General features: G+C 45.6%; 1 protein-coding gene across 3 annotated transcripts in view; it reads left to right on the forward strand.

The window, feature by feature from the left end:
• Tjp2 (tight junction protein 2) overlaps positions 1–19611 on the forward strand; it is a 95605-nt gene that overhangs the window by 38857 nt on the left and 37137 nt on the right. For all 3 annotated transcript variants that reach the window (XM_052188024.1, XM_052188032.1, XM_052188015.1), the window contains exons 2-4: positions 14671–14724; positions 17266–17390; positions 19346–19448. In XM_052188024.1, the coding sequence (XP_052043984.1) occupies positions 14680–14724; positions 17266–17390; positions 19346–19448 (273 nt within the window). In that variant the 5' untranslated portion in view covers positions 14671–14679. The remainder of the gene's footprint in view (positions 1–14670; positions 14725–17265; positions 17391–19345; positions 19449–19611) is intronic.

Below are 19611 nucleotides of genomic sequence, written 5' to 3' on the forward strand. Positions count from 1 at the left end.
GTTCCTGGATGTCAGTCTCCACCTTGCTTGAGATAGTCTCTTATTTATTGCTCTGCATACCAGGTTATTGCACGCATCAAGTTAGCTGTCCCATGAGCTTCTGGGGATTCTCGTGTCTCTGCCTCCAACCTAGGAGTTCTGGGATTATAAACACATGCTAGCACACCTGGCTTTATGTGGGTTCTGGGGATCCAAACCTAGATCCTAAGTTTCTGTGGCAAGCACTTGTCCTTCCTTAAAGGGTTAAATTTTAAATGGTCATGCTTGTACCCATCGTAGCTTACACCCTTGCATGTTCAGCTTTCTCGGGTTTCAATTTTAAGTCTCCACCAGGGAGTGCTGGATCACAGCCTGGAGCACAGCACCAGATCCCAGCATCCCTACACAGCAGGTCACTCTTGCTGGCTGTAGGGAGTTCACTCACCCGAGGATCTTGTATGTAGTCAATTGTCTCCTTCGGGTTTGTTTGCAAGGTTGGAGGTGACAATGGGATTGCACAATGTTGGATGTCTCACTTTTGCTCTGCAAGCTGGTGCTCAGCTGAGCCACCTTCAGCTCCACAGCGCATGTACCAGGGAGTGAAGGTGCCTAATGCGATTGTGGCTTGGCAGCTCATCTTTGGGCATCTCCTCCGGGCTGTCCGGGCTCCTCTAAGACTCCACTGCAGATAGGGCAGATGAGATTTTTGCCAACACTCCTCGGAAGCAGGTTGCATCATACCTCACGTGTCATCTCTGAAACACAGGTCCTTCTAGGTGGTAGGGGCAGGTTCCCTTTTTACAGAGCTCCCACCCCTGGATACCCCTGCTCAGTGCCACTCAGGAGATGCGCCAAGCATCCCATCTTGTTGATCATTCCCCAACTGAGTTTGCTTCCTAGTGACAAGGTTCATGACCAAGAGATAGGTGTGATGCTGACGGTGGTGGCACACGCCTTTAATCCCAACACTTGGGAGGCAGAGCCAGGCAGATTTTTGAGTTCGAGGCTGGCCTGGCCTACAGAGTGAGTTCCAGGATAGCCAGAGCTACACAGAGAAACCCTATCTTGAAAAGAGAGAGAGAGAGAGAGAGAGAGAGAGAGAGAGAGAGAGAGAGAGAGAGAGAGAGAGAGAGAGATAGGTGTGATATCACGATCAGGAACACTTGCCCTTGATAAGGTCTGGGCTCTCCTGTTGAGGGGCCCACCAGGAAACTCACTCGCTCGCCATAACCTTTCCTAGATGGCCTCAGTCAGAGGCCTCGAGGTCAGAGGGTGGGGTGGGTGCTAGGTGTCAGTCCTCCCCCTTAGAGGAAGAGGGTTGAAGATTCTGACTACTCCTGACTGTCTGGGAGGAACCCCGTTCTCATGTTCTGCTGGTGTGCATTTGTGTTGATGTGCATGGACGTTAATCATAACATCCTTTTCCTTTTTCTTGTACTATTTTTGAATCTGACCTTTGATCTTGTGAGAGCTTCTAGTGTACTCAGTAAAAGCCCATTTCTAATTTCTTCTCAGTTAATTCTGAAATTTTGTATTTGTTAAGAGCCAGTAGACTCTTAGTTTCTGCATTCCTGTGCCCCCTAGTGGACTTGTACATCAGTTACCGGGCAGTGGCCTTTTGCCAAGTTTCTGGTAAATGTGAATTCCACAAAAAGGAGAGGTTGGTGGGTATTTTCTTAGGTTCTAAGGTCATGAGTTCATTCTATCTATTAGTTTTGCTGCCAGCCACGTATGAACTCTTTTGAGAGGAATTTAATAAAATGTAAGTTGGAATTGAAAAAATGTTGGCCCCTGTCTGCAAAAATCTCTCATTCTAACCTAAATCAAAGAAACCTGTGCAGAGACAGCTAGCCACTCGGCTCCTGTGTTAACGAGAGGCTAAGATTTATTTTATGTGTGTGATGATGTCACCTGCATTATATATGTGTACCATGCTTGGCCCTGTTGCTGACAAATGCTGGAAACCTCTGAGCCTTCTTGACAGCCTCCTACAAGATCCCAGCACATACAGTCCAGGATCAGGGCTATTTTCAGCTCCTGGAGTTTTTTGTTTGTGAAAACGTTGTCATCTGTTTTCCGAAGCCGTGGTCATTAGCAAGGCTGGCTGGCGGGCAAGCCCCGCATCTACAGCAGCTTTGCCGCCAGCTCTCTCTCTGTGGAAGAAGCCTCCGCTGCACCCCTCCCACCTCTGCAGCCTTCTCCCCTGATCTGGCCCTTAACTTAGCTCTTTGCTGTTTTTTTCCTTTAGATTTCCTAATTGGTTTGGCACACCCTCATCCTTGTATGGTGTACCTCTCTCCTTCCACCCTCCCCCAAATATATTCACTTATGAATCTAGTTATGACATTTTCTCTTTTTAGGTGGTGATCTTAGTCTTTGAAAATTTTACACAACTTGTGTTATTCCTAGACATCACAATTGTTTTTGTTTTTTGTTTTTTGTTTTTTTGAGACAGGAAGTTACTAGGAATCCTAGGCTGGCCTTGAAGTTTTCCTGGTAGCTCAGGCTAGTCTTTTTGAACTCACAATAATCCTCCTGCCTCAGTCCTCCTGCCTCAACAGTAGTTCTAGGATTATAGATGTGTGTCATCGTGCTCAGCTAAAATATGACATTTTAAATATGTCACAAATACTTATACAGTTGAAACCACAAGCTTTGAAAAAATATCATGGGGGCAATGGCTTAAAATAAAGTTAAAGAGTCATTTTTTGCCATATTCCTCAACTTCACTTACAGCTTTCAAAAGTACCATTGGCTAAATATTGTCAGCGTGTCTATGTTTTTCCCTTGTGGGGGGTGGGTTGGAGGGGCAACCTTAATATTCCTAAAAGCAATCTTAAAATGCTAAACTGTTTTCAAAAAGTCTTCCCTGCTACCCCCTCTCCCCCTTGTGCATAAAACACTGGAAACATCACATTTGGTTACCAATGACCATAAACTGCTGGACCCGCTTCTCATTGATTGAATTTTGAGGCTCTCATTATGTCGCCCTAGCTGGCCCAGAACTTTCTATGTAGATCAGGCCTCAAAACTTCAGTCTCCCTCTCTCTGCTCCCCAGTGCTGGAGTCACAGGTGTGAGTCACCAAGCCAGGCTAGTACTTGGTGAGTGGCGCCTTTTGGTTTATCTATCCTTAGGCAGAGGTGGGGATTGAACCCCAGAACTTGGCAGGTTGAGAAGCAGCCTTGATGATGAGTTCTGGTCACAGCCCTCAGAGCTTCTTTTGAATGCAGAACAGCTTTTCACAAGAGGTTAGAAACGACTGTGCTTTTAATCCACACGTCACTAATGGTAGACGTCGTCGCCCATCCTAGTATGTGTTATATTTTTGTAAAGATGTGTTTTATATGTATGAGTATTTGGCTTACATGGATGTGTGTGTACTTTGTGTGCCCCTGGTGCCCGTGGAGGTCAGAAGAGGGTGTCGATGCCCTGGAACAGGAGTGATAGAGAGCTGTGAGCTCCTTGGAACTGAATGTGAGCTTCCGGAGGAGCAGTAAGTGTTGAGCCATCTTTCCAGCCCCTGTAATATGTATTTTAATAGTAATAGCATTAGAAACCACTTAAGCCATTGCTATGGTTAACACTTCATAGTAGGTGTGGCTATTTAAAGGTTTTTTTTTGTTGTTGTTGTTGTTTTAGTTTTTTGTTTTTTGTTTTTTGTTTTTTTTGATTTGGTTTTTTCGAGACAGGGTTTCTCTGTACAGCCCTGGCTGTCCTGGAACTCACTCTGTAGACCAAGCTGGCCTCGAACTCAGAAATCTGCCTGCCTCTGCCTCCCAGAGTGCTGGGATTACAGGCGTGCACCACCACCACCCGGCTTAAAGTTCTTAACCAGTTAAAATTAAATTAAAATTTTATACATTCAGTTCTCTGGTCACAATGGGCCAATGAGGTTAGTGGTCTCCACTTCGGATAATACAACTTTGGAACATTGACAGGGCAGAAAATTCTTGGGCTCAAAAAAAAAAAAAAACAAAAAACAAAAAAAAAACAAACAAAAAACCGGTTGAGCACTGAGGTGCCCAACGCTGATGTGCCGTGCAGGGGCTCTAGTGGACCGCCGCAAGTCCAGGGCAGGTTGGAGTCTGCACTTCCGGCACTTCCACCTGTTGGTACTGCAGTCCTGGGGTGTGTTCTCAACGCCCGGGGTCTCTTCTCCAGTGGGAAAGGTATGTCTGATGCAGGCACCAGCTTGGCAGCCTTAACCGGGCTCACTGGTAAAGGACAGAAGCACAAGGTGTCTCTTGCCCTGTGAGCCATTCTTGGATGGTGCCACAGGTCTGGGAGGATCAGTTTACCTTGCGTGTGTCACACGGGGCCAGCCCTGCAAAGCAGTGCTAATGGGTGGTTTCTGAACTGGCCTTTTGACAAGGCAGTTTATAATTTTCTTTATCTCGGTATCTATTATGGGGTGGTGGTTTATTTGTGTGTTTGCTGTTTTTAAAGGGAAGCTGTATTTAATGTATTTAATGATAAATGGGCTGAGTCAGCTTGAAGAGCTCGAGTTAGACAGGGCTGTGCCTTTGTTACCAAATTATCACCTTTCTTTTGGGCTTATTAATGGCTTCTTTGTAATTACAAATAAGGATGGTCTATTTAAATTATGCCTTGCAACTTAGTGTAGGAGAACTGTGAACATAGAGGCCTTACATGTAATTATCTTCTGGTGTGTGTGTGTGTGTTATTCAAATGGGATATTTGCGGATTTGGTATCAAATTCCCACGGGTCCCTGTTATGGGGCCTCACCATGAACAATCTCAGGACCCCGTGGGTCTGAAGTCCAGTTATATTCACCAGTAGGTTTTTCAGGCTGTGGTGGGTAACTGGTGCAAGTGCTAGCTTCTTTAGTGGAAAAGAGACAGGCTGTGTGGCCCCACTCTGGGTTCAGTCCCCAGCTACCATTTACTTATATGACTGCCACCAAGTTCCTTTACTTTTGCATGCACCCATACATGAGTGTGTGTGTGTGTGTGTGTGTGTGTGTGTGTACATGTGTGAGCATGTACTTGTGTGTGGGGGTATTGGAGGATTTTGTGTGCCAGAAGATAATGATAAATATGGTTCATGTGGAGCTGTGTTTGAGTTTTTGAGATGGGGTCTCACCTGGAGGTCACTGAGCAGGCTAGACTGACTGATGTGCCAATGAGCCCCTGCCTGTCCCCAGCTCCCTGGTCCTGGGATCACGGACCACAAAGCCCCACCTGGCTCTCTTACCTGGGTCCTGAGGATGGAACTCAGGACCTCAGGCATTTTACTGACTCCGCCACTTTCTAGCTCAAGTTCCTGACTTCAGTCTCCTTTCTGTATAACCTGTTTGATACCCTGGATCCAGTGCCTGCACTGTCTGAGGAGTATCTCACAACAGTCCTGGGGGGTGTGAAACAGGCAGAGGAAGGGTAAGCGACTGGCTCATGGCATATAGTAGGACGTAGCTTTGAGACCTTGCTTTCAGACTGTGTACAGTCTGGGAGACACAGTTGTTTTGTTTTGAGACCTAGTTTCATGTAGTTCAGGCTGGCCCTGATTGTTATTTAGCAGAGGCTGGCCTTGAACTCCTGCCCTCTTTCGTCTACTTCCTAAGTACTAGAATTACGGGTGTGCACAATTATACCTTGCGATGTGTTGTTATTAAGAGCCAATTTTATTGATGTAATAATTCATTTACCATATAATCAGAGATGTGCAGCTAATAGCTCTGCTTCGTACACAATGTGTAGCTGTCACCGCACACACAAAGACCAATAATGTGCTCTAGGCAACTACTCTTCTTGGATTCTTATACAAAGAGAATCAGGTGGTGCATTCTTTTACAAGGTTTTTTAATATTATTGAACGTTCTTCTGGGTCGTAGCATGTATAGTTATGGCTTTCCTTCTCTCTCTGTATATGTGTGTATGTATGTATGTATGTATGTATTTTGTATGTATCTATATACATATACAATATATACATATATTGTGTGTGTATATATATATATATACACATATACATATATATATGTATGTACGTATATATAGTCTTAGGGTTTTACTGTTGTGAACAGACACCATGACCAATTCAAGTTTTATAAAAGACAACATTTAATTGGGGCTGGCTTATAGGCTCAGAGGTTCAGTCCATTGTCATCAAGGCAGAAGCATGGCAGCATCCAGGCAAATGGTGCAGGAGGAGGAGCTGAGGGATCTACATCTTGATCCAAAGGAAGCCAGGAACAACTGGGAATCCTTGGGCATCTAGGAGGAAAGTCTCTAAGCCCAGCCCCACAGTGACATACTTACTCCAACAAGGCCACACCTTCTAATAGTGTCAATTCCTGGGACAAGCATATGCAATCCATCATATATTATAATTTCACACACACACATATATATATATTATTTTAAAAAAGCATTTTTAATCAAAATAGCACAAAACACCTTCACACTATGGTAATATTGAGTCACAAGGGTTACTCTACAATAGATGAATGGGTAGTACTGTCCTCAGAAGTCAAAGGGTGCTCAGGGATAGGGAAAACAAAGGGAACAGGTGGGTGGGTTCCAATTTGACTAAACATGACTTTCCACAGAGAAATATAATACAATACACTAGAGATCCCAGGGGGTCCGGGCCAGAGCAGCTGAACACATTGGCTGTCCATTTTTAAATTCTTCAGTAACTTGCTTGCAAGTATTACTCACTGCCTAAAACTTGGGCCTGGAGAGAAAAAAAAAAAATCCACATCTTGGGGACAATGCTATAAAATTAATTACTGAGTTGGTATCTGTTACCTACCTGTGGGATATGACATGTCCCAACCCCATCCCTGGGCTGACTTCAAGGAGGTCAAGTCCCACCTGTTCCCTGCCCCTGCTGTGTTGTTTAGGGTCCGTCTCTGCAAGGACACCACCTTCAAGCCCAAGCCTCTACATATGAAGTGCTTACCCGCATTGGCTGTCCTTCTTATGCTCAGACTGTAGTGTGTGGTAAGAGTAGGTTACTTGTGTACCCAGCCATCAATTATGCACACTTGGGCAGTTCCCACTAGTTTGTTCCTCCATATAATGCTTTTAGGAACAGTATTTCTGTGTGTGTGTGTGTGTGTGTGTATCTGTCTCTGTCTATGCACATGCGCTCAGTGACCAGAAAAGGGTGTCGTGTGTCTCTGTAGCTGAAGTCCCAGGAGTTGGTAACCTTCCCAAGACTATGATAATTCAATTTGGCTTCTTTGAAGAAAACAAGTATTCTTAACTAGCCTTGGCTGTCCTGGAACTCACTCTGTAGACTAGGCTGTCCTTGAACCCAGAGATCCACCTGCCTCTGCCTCCTTCATTCTGGGATTAAAGATGTGTGCCACCACTGCCCAGCTTGCCTCTAACTCCCCCCCCCCTTTTTTTGGATATTTTCTTTATTTACATATCAAATGTTATCCCCTTTCCCTGTGCCCCAACCCCTTCTAAACAGCGTGGTTACTTTAAAACTAGTGATTGTGCCCTTGTGTCTGTCCTCACACCTTCTGTCATCTTGTCCTAATTCTTTATAACATAAACATACCCCAAAATGTTTACAGTAGGTGTGATAGTTTGTATATGCATGGCCTGCCCAAGGAGTAGCACTGTTAGAAGGTGTGGCCCTGTTGGACTAGGCATGTCACTGTGGGTGTGGGCTTTAAGACCCTCACCATAACTGCCTGGAAGTCAGTATTTGGCTAGCAGCCTTCAGATGTAGACGTACAACTCTCAGCTCCTCCTGCACCATGCCTGCCTGGATGCTGCCATGTTCCCGCCCTGAGGATAATGGACTGAACCTCTGAACCTGTAAGCCAGCCCCACCCCAATTAAAAAGTTGCCTTGGTCATGGTATCTGTTCACAGCAGTACAACTCTAACTAAAGCTAGTAGGATTAGGTTAAAAAGCAAAACTTCATAACTGTCATGCCTTAGCAGTTGGTCAGAAATGCCCTTCATTCATGGTGGGGACCTGCCAGAATGCCTTCTCTAACACTGTTTTGAGAAATAGGTCTTGCTGTCTTGAGTGAGACTTCGCCTCAAGCAGCCTCCTGCCTCAGTGCACCCGGCTGCCACCTCCCATAATATGGTCTCTGTTCCTTTTAGGAGACATGGAGATGGTCCTCTAGTCACACATGTGGACCTCAAGGGGATGGGTACTGTTTAGAAAGGGGCACTCCATAAAGGTTACCATGGTGAAATTAGAAGAGTCTGCAGTGTCACTCAGCGTGCAGTTGACATTGTTTCAAACAAGTCATGGTAGGGGCAAGATTGTGGCCAAGAAAATTGTTATGCAGATCGAGCCTTTGAAAGCCCTCCAAGAGCTGAGATAGCTTCCAGAAATGGGTGAAAGAAAATGGCCAGAGGAAGAAGGAAAGAAAGAGAAGATGCCTGGGTTCCGTTGAGCACCAGTTCGCTCAGCCCAGGCCCAGAAAAAAGCAGGCTCTGGGAACCACTGGGATGGTGGAAGCCCTGTTCCCTGTGACCTAATGACGAAGAGATACAGAAGACGTGTGCTTTGGACTGAGCATGGACTTTTCTTACTAAGCAGAACTGGTTTGTTCTTTTCCCCCTCAAAAATCCTACTCATTGTAGGAGGAAGAATAGTTAAAAAGTACTTTTCTGTCTTGAGGGATGGGGGGATAGTTTAATACCTCGGGGGGGGGGCAGAATGGTGCATTTTGATTTATTTGACAAGTGTTTCAAAATTGTATCTCCTCAGTAGAGGTTTCATTTTTCAGACATAGCCTCATTTTATAGCCTAGGCTGGCCCAGAGCCCTCTGAGATCTTCCAGCTTCAATCCCCTGAGTGCTGGGATTATGGTTTGTGAGGTGCAATGCCCTGGGTTATAGGAAGGGACTCACAAACATCCCAACTAGAGGGAGGTGGGCTGTGGCTAGCAGGCGGTTCTTCGACAAGTCCCTCTGTGGATTGCAGTAGATCTCCTAACGATCCGGCTGACACAGATGAACGTGTCACAGAAATGCTGTATACACAAAGCTAAGACCACGTTTTCCACCCCGGTGTTAGGTCTGTGGAGGACTTTGATGGTTCCGTTTGTGCTCCCCTCCCTCCTCCCTTTATTTCGAGGCAGGATCTGAATATGTAGCCCAGGCTGTCCTTGGATTGTTGGTCCTACTGATTCTGTCTCTCTCCCAAGAGAGCTGGGATTATGGGCATGGCCAGTATCCCACCTCCGCTCTATCTTTTCCCTAACATCTTCCCCACCCCCTCTGCTCATTTCCTTTTGTATAGCCCTCTAATATTCATCAAAGGCTCAGTGTGTAGAATGTTCCTGTCACCTCCTGTAGTCAGACTCAGGTTCATCTGTGACAATGACGAGCCATGGAAAGTCTCTGGCCTCAGCTTTCCTAACTATAAAAGGGGGGCAGGTACAGCTAACCCATGGAGTGCAGGCATCCGTTGAGAATCTGCGTAGAAGCTTCACCTGTGATGCTCCGCTCAATGCTGGTGCCTTCCTTCCTTCCTTCCTTCCTTCCTTCCTTCCTTCCTTCCTTCCTTCCTTCCTTCCTTCCTTCCTTCCTTCCTTCCTTCTTCTTCCTTCTTCTTCCTTCTTCCTTCTTCCTTCCTTCCTTCCTTCCTTCCTTCCTTCCTTCCTTCCTTCCTTCCTTCCTTCCTTCCTCCCTCCCATCCTTCCTCCCAGTCTTTGTAATCATCTTGTGGCCTATGGCTTAAGAAGATTTGTATTTCCAGGGCTCCCAAGATATAGTCTAAGCGATTTGAACATGTTCACGTAGAGAACATGCTAAAATGCGTACTCCCCGGCCACCATCTTGAACATACCTCACAGGTTCGTGATCTTGGATCAGAACATGCTGTTCCCTCCACACCGGATGCCTTTCTAGTCTGTCTTCCTTCAGCCAGGAGCTCCTGTGAACTTGATTCCCTGAACCGGAGTTATAGGCAGTTGTGGAAATGTGGATTCTGGAAATCAAACTCAAACATTTCTGAACTACTGAACCACCTTTCTAGCCCCTAAGACTATATTTTCATCATACACACAGGATTTGTGGATATGGAAGGCTAATGGTACTTGATACGTTATAACTAAATACCAAATGAATTGGTGTGGCTGGAAGAAATCCAGGGCCACCGTCCTCCTTGCGTGGGAGAAAGGCAGGGAAAGACGACCGTCGGAGCGCTGTGAACCCAGACTGCTTTCTTTTTGCCTCTCAAGTAGTGCTTTTCAAGGCACTTGGCTTCCCCGCTGTATGGATGTGTCACTGCGAGATGACAACAGGATTTGCTGGGAATGTGGGCTACTATTGTATCCGCCTTACGTAACCACGTGGAGTGGTTTGAAATGGGTGAGCAGCCCAGAAGGTAGGCGGCGGCCAGCCCTGACTCTGCGGAGCCATGAGGGCTGCTCAGGTCCTCCAGAGGATGTGGATCCAGGCAGTTAAAAAGTTGGAGCGATGGAAAGGCCATGTGAGTCCTCTCTTTTTTAAGCTTTCCCCTTTCTTTCCTCTGCTGTCTCTGCCGGAGGGGAACAAGCCCTTCACACAGTGGTACAGTGACTCCTTTATCCTCGGATTTATTTGTGTCTTGGCAGCTTTCAGTAACAAATTGTGAGATTGCAGAATGTGGCTTGTGGTCAATGGCAGAATTTTAAATACTCGTCTTATTTTGAGCAGACCTAGATGAAATTGATAGCCGTTTACTGGATTCGCGAGTCAAAGACTGCCATTTCCCATGTGTCTGCAGTCCCGCAGAGCGTGGCTTCTTGGGTACAGGTTAACATACACCACTTTGTGTGCATTAGAGAATTTTAGGTTTGGGATCAAACACTTAACCTTGTCCTATAGAAGCCTATATATCCCTGTGTGTGGGGGCTTCCACATCGCAGGAGAGATTTCTCACATTACTTTTAGCATACAGGATGGCGTGGCCATGGGTGTTTGCTGTGCAGCTTGGACTGTGAGAAGTGTGTCCTTAACAAGCAGCGTGGGATGAATCTTAGTGTTCCCTCTCGCTGGGAAGCAACAGTGTATGGACACAAAGCTTCAAAGTTGGCTGTTCAGGGTCATTACAGCAGCCAAGACTTAGTTATCTGCCTGTGGTTGTTTTTAAATGTTTCCTTTTGTGTGCGTTGGGAGGCAGAGTACATGTGTGTTTAAAGGGGGCTTGTGTGTGGGATCTAGGGGTCTATTTCTAGTATGGATGCCCTGGGCTGGTGTCTGAGCCAGGGTCTTGTAGAGCAGAGAGCTTGCCGTGTTGTCATCTAGACCGGCTAGTCACCTGGTTCTTCTGTCTTCAGCTCCCCAGTGCGGGAGGGATTACTGGGGGATTTTTTTCCTCAGTCCTAGAGATTGAACGGAGTTCCTCTGCTTGTGCTGCGAGCACTTTTACTAACTGAGCTGTCTTCCCAAGCTTAAAGGACAGTTTTATCTGTTTGGTTAAGGTTTTCCCAAGAAAATGAGCTCTGCAAAAGGCATACAAACAACAGACCGAGTAACTCCCTGCCCCAGATCAGGGCCCTTCTTAAAATAACCTATACAAAGAGTTCCCTGTTTGCAGTAGGTCACAGAGTTCCAAACTTTCCATGGCTTCTAGGAATGACTTGTTCTAGTAAGGAGCATGGTACCATTAGTGTTCCTTCTGTGGAAACTAAAGTCATCAGAGAAAAATCCCATGGAAGCTGCTTTCTGGTGGGTGAAAATCTGATCCCTGAGGTTGACAAGGTGCCTGGAGTCGGTTCTTCGCGGAGATTGGGATTGCAGATCCTCCTGTGACTCCCCTCATCAAGATCTGATGCCACCTTCATCTTTTCTAATAAAGTTGGACGTTAGCCTTTGGAAAATGAGAGGTGCTGAGGTGTGAGGCTCCCCCACCCCCATGCTCTGTCTCTGTCCACTGCCCACACTGCGCCTACCTTCCTTCCCCCGGTAGAAGCTGCTATATGAGAATTTCCTGTAGAATTGAAGATGTGTTTATTAAAACATCTAGACCAGGTCCTGCCTTGGTTGTTACTTCCTCCTCAAGCATCCCTTGGTGTCCCGTTCCCCCCCCCCCCCACTATTGGACTTATGAAATGACTGGTGTCTACAAAATGCTTATTAAATATTGAACGTATGATGCGTTCTCCCATCCTCGCCTCTGCCTCCCTCCCTGGCTGCTTCATCTTCAGTTTTGTATGTTACAGTCCTTTGTTTTGTTTTTGTTTTTTTGTTTTCTTCTCCTTTTGAGACAGATGCTCGCCGTGTAGTCCCAGCGGGTCTGAAACCCACAGTTTATGTCTCTGCTTCATGAGTGCTGTGATTAAAGTCGTACGCCGTCACAACCAGCTTATTGTCATTTATTAAAATAGAAAAACCAGGCTGGGAGCGTAACTCAGGGGAACGCGTGCCGCATGCGTGGAGACCTTGGGTTTGGTCCCCAGCATGGCGGAAAGAAAAGAGCACCCCACCCCGCTGTAAAGAAACATCAAAACAAAGAAAAAAAAATCCGTGTTTATGCTAAACAGTTTGGGGCAGGGGATGTTCCTTCATATTAAATCCTGTGGATCCACGCAAGTTCTAAGCTTTAGGACCCTGCCCACCCCACCACCCCGCCCAATCCCACGCACGTGGCCAAGAACCACGACTTTGCCTGCCCCCCTATACCTTCTCACCTTCATATCTTTTTGACTCCAGACGTAATATAAATTGTAGTTTTTCTTAATCTTTGAGAATTCTGATCTCCTGGAGCCAGAGGGCAGGAGGCATGGGAATGTCCCAGGGAGAGGGGGAGGGAGGGAGGGAGGGAGCGAGGGAGGGAGGGAGGGAGGAAGGAAGGAAGGAAGGATCAAGAGGCACAAATGCCTCTCAGTCTGAGAAATCAGTTAAGTCACCCAACCATCAGCTGCCTCATTTTCTGTGCAGACAGAATTGTGGCTTCCTAACCTTCTGCTTCCAAAGGGAGCAGGTTACCTGGTCAAGTCTATCAGTTGGCATCGGTCTCTGTGAACAGGGAGAAACCCCATAAACACCATAATATCTGGATATTTTTCAGGACCTGATCATCTCTATGATTATCAGTGCAGGATCAGCCTCCTGAAGCTTCTTGCTCTCCGCCCTCTGTGTGACACCTCCCGGCGATTGCTTTTCAGGCCTAGTGCTGCGTTCTGAGGAGTCTCTTTGCATGTTTATAACTGCTGTCTTAAGCTGCGGATAAAATGAAGCTTTTCTCAGTTTTAAAAGTTATGTTTCAGATTTGTTTGCTTGGTTCTTTGGATGGTCTATTGGTCACTGATAACTGTATTTTCAATGAGATCTTCTAATTTCTTAAAACATGAATTGTTTTATATACTTTTGGGTTGTTATTGATGTTTCTAACACAGCCATTGATCCCATAGTTTATTACTTACAACTTTCAGTGTGTGTGTGTGTGTGTGTGTGTACATGCATGTGAGCATATGAACTGTAAACTCAGGTTTCTTACATATTTGAGTTCTGTGAAGCCTTTGTTTTAACATGCCCCTTTGGGAGCTGGAGAGATGGCTCAGTGGTTAAAAGCACTGACAACTCTTCCAAAGGTCTTGAGTTCAAATCCCAGCAACCACATGGTGGCTCACAAACATCTGTAATGGGATCAGATGCCTTCTTCTGGTGTGCCTGAAGACAGCAACAGCGTACATACTCACAATCAATCAATCAATATTAAACATGTTCTTTGGAGGAGAGGAGCTTGCGTTTTTCTTGTGACAGTATCAGTGCCACTTGACATGCTTTGGGAGGATGTGCAGTCGCTTTCTGTAATTCCTTTCCAAACCTGAATTTCACAAGCACACTGGTAGAAGTTCTGCAGAGTGATAATTTCTAGTTATTTTCACACTGTTTATAAATTGGACTAGTGTCTTTATGGTCCCTGTGTTTAAGTATTTTTCCTTCTACATACCCCCTTTGATTGTCTGTTCCTTTAGATGTTGTATTTCTCTCTCTGTATCTGCCTGCTCCCGTGCTTGCTGGCTTGTCTGTAACATCTCTTGACATTTCTAGCTTTCTGGAGACTACATGCATTTAATGGGTCATTTAGTCTTAAAGTAGCAACTCCCTGGAACATCTCTTAGAATTGTGTTAGCAGAGGAAGTCCCAGAGGTCTGTTCTGCACCAACTAATAATGAGGAAAAGTCAGAAGATGCCACAATTCACTCAGTTTGACATCAATAGGAAACTACAAGGCCAAGGGTTTCTTTAGTTTCAGGTGTAAAAAATTTGTCAAAAGGTCGTTTTGACAGGAGAGAGAGAAATGGGAAGATATTTTTAAATGCAGTTAAAATTTTGTTACATTTTATTTAAGGTGCATGTGTGTTTATGAATCCGTGCTCACCAGGGAGTATATGTGGAGTCAGAGGGCAATTTTCAGGCATTGCTGGCCCCCAAAGAAGATGTTATTAAAACTGAGATGTTATTAACACCTAGCAATGGTGTTTCAGAGTAGTTGTAAAAAGACTCAGAACTTAACACTTATTCTCTTTTTAGGGTTTCTCACTATGTCTTTCATTTAATATCTTAATAACAAGATATTAATATCTTAATATCTTAATAACAGGATTCTAGGCAGTGTACGATCTACAAATGCCTGCTCTTTTTAGCACGTGGGAAGTGTGAGCGGGCGTCCTGTCGAGGCGTACAGAGTTAACAGCTGGGTGTCTGGCATTGGGTGCTTGGTGTTTACTCGTGTTGCCTTTGTTGTCACACAGGGCCCAGGCATGGAGGAGGTGATATGGGAGCAGTACACCGTTACCCTGCAGAAGGTGAGTTCTGCGTGTCCCACACACCCTCCACTTGGCTCTGGGTTTCACAGTTCATGGATCTAATTCACTTTTGCCTACAGAGTTTTGTTTTCAATCTCTCTGAGCTGGGCGGGGCATTGGTGGAACTGGCTGGCAGTGGTGCCTGAAGAATGCCCATCACCGCCCCAGACCCTCTAGTTCTGTCTCTCTTCACTGTGCACACACAGTCCAGCTTCTCTTTCTCTTCCATCTCTCCACCACCGACTTGCTCATCTTAGTGGCACCCAGGCCTCTGTGGTCTCAGACATGCTACTCCCCTCCAGTGCCTCATGGCGCCAGGTAGAAGTCCTCTCTAGATGTCACCCTCTCACCCCCCACTTTTGGTTTTTCAAGACAGAGAGTTTCACTGTGTAACAGCCCTGGCTGTCCTAGACTCATTTATTAACCAGGCTGGTCTTGAACACTCAGAGATCCATCTGCCCCTCCTGAGTGGCACCATCACACCTGGCCCCAGATGTTCGCCTTTTGGATTAAATGAAGAAAAACATGCAGCTTCTTTTATTCCATAGACACTGACATGTAATTGCTTTTTAGTAAATGTATGTTATTTCCAAGTTTTTTATCCTGATAATAATATGATAGATATTATTAGCCTGCTCTGTGTGTCATTTTGCTTGGGCGGACTCCTCTAGAACTGTATTGAGTCAGTGCCCTCATCTCTGAACACATGCACGTGTGCGTACACACACACACACACACACACACACACACACACACACACACACGCAAGTGCTTGTGCACACATCCACATTGACACATGTGTACCACACGCATGCGTACATGGTCTCACACTTTAGGCAAGCCTGCTTTTCTGCCCTGCCTCACAGGCAGTCTGCTTGTGGTCTACAGTCCTCATCTGAACTAGCTGCCCCATCCTGGCAGCAAGCTGTGGGCATCAGTGTGCATTTTCTGGTCTCCACAGAGATCATCCTCCTCCGAATCTAAGTTCTGCTGCTTTGTAGAAAGATGCTCAGTCCCTCAAAGGGAGAGTTTTCTTTTGACCCTTAGAACTTCGAGTCCACGTGTCCAGATCGGTGTCCAGTTCCAGATTGGTCATCACAGATTCTTCAGTTGCCGTTTGCCCGGTTAACTCTACACACCTCTCTCATTTTCATCTGTGCCCTTTTTACCAGAGATCATATTTCCCTTGAGTTGTGGTCCACAGATTGCAAAAATAAGGGATCTGAGGCCTTAGAAGATGGAGCTGCCTCTTTCTAAAACCAGGTTCCTGGTGTGGGTGCCGGCAAACCCGAAGCCATGTAGAGACAATGAGGCTGGTTTGTGACTGTAAGCAATCTGAACATTGTCCCCTCCCTCCCCCAACTTGTCCTTGGATAAAGATTTTCTCTTATTCTGAGTATGGTTTTGTTTCATCAATCCTGATGTGGGATTGTAATGCCATCAGTCCATCTTGGGTGGTTTTGCCTTTTAAACTCTGAAGTAAGATTATGCATTTCCTAGGTTCACTTGTGTGCATTGCTAAATCAACGATGGATAATAAAGCGTTACTTCCCATCTTGTTTGAACATTGGGCAGGGTTCCATGCTTTGTTCTTTCAAGATCACAATACGAGCTTTTTATTTATTTATCTTATTAAATGTTTTATTCCTGTATGTACTTTTTGTATTCTCATGCCATGGCACTTGGTGAGGTCTGAGGATGTGTGGATGTGACTTATTTTTACTACGTGGGTCTCAGGGATTGAGCTTGGGATGTCAGACTTGGCTGCAAGTTCCCTCATCCACTGGAGTATCTTCCCGTTGGGCCCCATCTCCCTAGCTCCATAACACACGCTTTTTGCTTAGGTTTCAGTTTTAAAGTCAATGAAGTTCTTTTCACTCTAAATTAAAATGCAATTGCTGTCTCTTCTAACTTGAATTTAAAGATACACCATAGTGCTGTTGCTTGGATTTTGTTGTTGTTGTTGTTTTGTTTTGTTGTTGTTTTTTTGACAAAGGGTCTCATGTAGACCTGGCCAGACTCCAGTACGCTGTGTAATCATGGCTAGCCTTGGATTCCTGGTTCTGTTTCCTCCACCTCCCAAGTACCGGAATTCCAGGCACGGGCACAGCTAAAGATAGACTTTAAAATACATTTTCACATGGAATCAATTTTTATTGAAGTTGTTCCAGCTCAGATCAAACGATGCTGAGAATGGGTCTACCTGGCATTAAAGCAGCACATTCCCTTTTAGACAAAAGACAGCCTTCCTTCTCCTGCCTCTTGTGATAGTATCAGCCTGGGCGGTCAGCCTTTTCCCACTTTCACAAGGCTGCTCCCTGAGAGAAGCAGTTTCTCCTTAGGAACCGTCAGCTGATCACAGCGTTTGGCTTTATTTTGTTTTTCATTTGTATCTCTAAGCCCATCTGTTCCTGAGCTGTCCCTGGTTATTGATTTGACCTTTATTTTATTGAGTGCTTGTAATAAATCCTGAAAGCCACTTATGGAAGGATTTTTTTTTCATACCGTTTCCCCCCTCCCCCTTCTAATTCTAACGAACAGGATTCCAAAAGAGGATTTGGAATTGCAGTGTCGGGAGGCAGAGACAACCCCCACTTTGAAAACGGGGAGACGTCAATCGTCATTTCAGATGTGCTCCCGGGAGGACCTGCTGATGGCTTGCTTCAGTGAGTGTGCCCGCTGCCCTCCCCTCCCCTCCCCACCCTGCTCCTCCCCTCCCCACCCCGCCCCTGCCAGCCCTGCACACTGATACTCGATAGGGGTGATAGGGGTGTTCCGATGGTTGTGCTTGTTTATGTCTGAAGTCTCTGAGTGAAAATCAGGGTCGCAGCTAATGCATTATGCTTTCACAGTCACCAAACTTTGGGGAGCATCGAAACTTAGAGGGAAGAGGGACATTCCTGTGTGTGAAGCCTCCCACCTCCCATAGGAAGATAGACCGGTCACTTGTGGGCTTTGGAACCTCATAAATGTTCTGTCCCTCCCTCCTCCCCCCCTCCCCCGCCCTTACTTTATTCACACTTTCTGTAGCCCAGGCTGGCCTCCCAGTTCCCCACATGGATGACTTTGAATTCTGGTTCTTTTGCCTCTGCTTCCCGTGTGCTGTGTGTACAGACCTACATCACCTCTCACAGTTTATGCAGTGTTGGGGACTGGACCCAGGGCGTCATGTGTGCTAGACAAGCACACCAACTTAGTTACACTCTCAGTCCCTGGGAACCATTTCTGAATGTGTAGCTTACATTACCATAACAAAATACTCAATAGGATAATTTAAGAGAAGCACTTACTTATTTTGGCTCCCCTTCTCAGAGGGTTTAGTCTGTTGTGGTAAGGGGAACGTGCTAGAGCTGAGCAGCTAACAACATTGTGGCTGGGCAGCAGAGAGCAGGAAAGACAGAGACAATACCTGCCCTTCCTGTCTTTCTCCTTTATTTCCTCAAGCTCATAGGATGGGGTCACCCACATTCAGGGTGGGTCTAGCACCCCTTAATTCTCTTGAAATCATCCCCACACACCAAGAGAGAACTTTACTAACCATCTGAGTAGTTTTCAATCCAACCAAGTTGACAGAATTGACCACCTCAGTTCCTGTAATACTCAGTGTCTGTCAAGAGTTTTTATATATGTCATAGCATATGTTGTTTTAGAATTTAATGAAGATGGTAGGAATGTACCTTAGTAGTAGAATACTTAGCAAATATATATATGGCTTTGGGTTAATTTTTAGCAGAATCCCCCCAAATAAAAACCTAATTCCCCGCCCCCCCCCCCAGCAGATTTTAATAGGAAAATTCACGATAGTTAAACCTAAATTATCCAACTGTCAGCCTTCTGTTCTGAAGAGATAACCTACTTTAAAAGATGGATTCTGAATCCTGTCAGGAAAGAATTTAAAGGTAACTCTGCGGTCACATCAGCCAGCTCATTCAAAAGTTGAATTTGTGTGAGATTTAAAAGTCTCTGTGTTCCTATCCTACTGGTTGGTAGTCTTTTATTAGAGTAACATAACATTTTAAGATAACATTGGATGAGCCTAAATAACAGGATTCTGTGATTTTAAAATTTCTTTGAGAATCTTGAGGCAAAGAAGCCAGGACATTTATAGTCCACATATTCAGGAGATGGATTCAGGCACAGAACGGATCAGTAGGTTCCAATCATGGCTGTCGAAACAGTGAATTAAAAGCCAGCTTGAACTAGATGGGACCCTTTCTCAAAATAGTAAAAGAATCTGAGGCAAGCTTTTGACCTCTTTCCCTGCCGACCTTACCTAGATGGTTGTGTGCCTACTTCAGGGCTTGCAAGAGGGCTTTTTTGCAGCACACAGAACCGTCACTGAATTCCAGTTGCTGTCCAGGCTGCTTCAGACTTTCTGGAGTTGACCCTGTGGTATGGCTAGAACAGGCCTTTTACACAAACATGGTGGTTCTTAATAAACACCCAGGGGCTGAGAGTGTGGCTTCTGGTTTTTTACCTCTGAGAAGCTCAGACCAAGTTGGCCTGACTTGCAAGCCGTTGCACCTGGAGCCCCTTAATAACCTTCTCTGGCTCCTTGGCTGCTTCTGTTCTCTCTCTGGGGTTCTAGGTGAGGGGTTCAATGCTTGTTTCTCGTTTGCAGAGAGAATGACCGGGTGGTCATGGTCAATGGCACCTCCATGGAGGATGTGCTCCACTCGTTTGCCGTTCAGCAGCTCAGGAAAAGTGGGAAGATTGCAGCCATTGTAAGTCCTGGGGTGGCCCTCGGTGGGGGTCCATGCTTGCAAGCCAACATCCTTACATGTAAACCGTAAATAAATTAATCTTCAAAAATTTATGTAGTTTAGTCAGAATATAAAGGGGCAGAAGAGATGATTCTGTGGCTAAGAGCCCACACTGTTCTTACAG

Source organism: Apodemus sylvaticus, chromosome 1 (genome assembly GCF_947179515.1).
Source record: "Apodemus sylvaticus chromosome 1, mApoSyl1.1, whole genome shotgun sequence".
NCBI classification, from domain to species: domain Eukaryota; kingdom Metazoa; phylum Chordata; class Mammalia; order Rodentia; family Muridae; genus Apodemus; species Apodemus sylvaticus.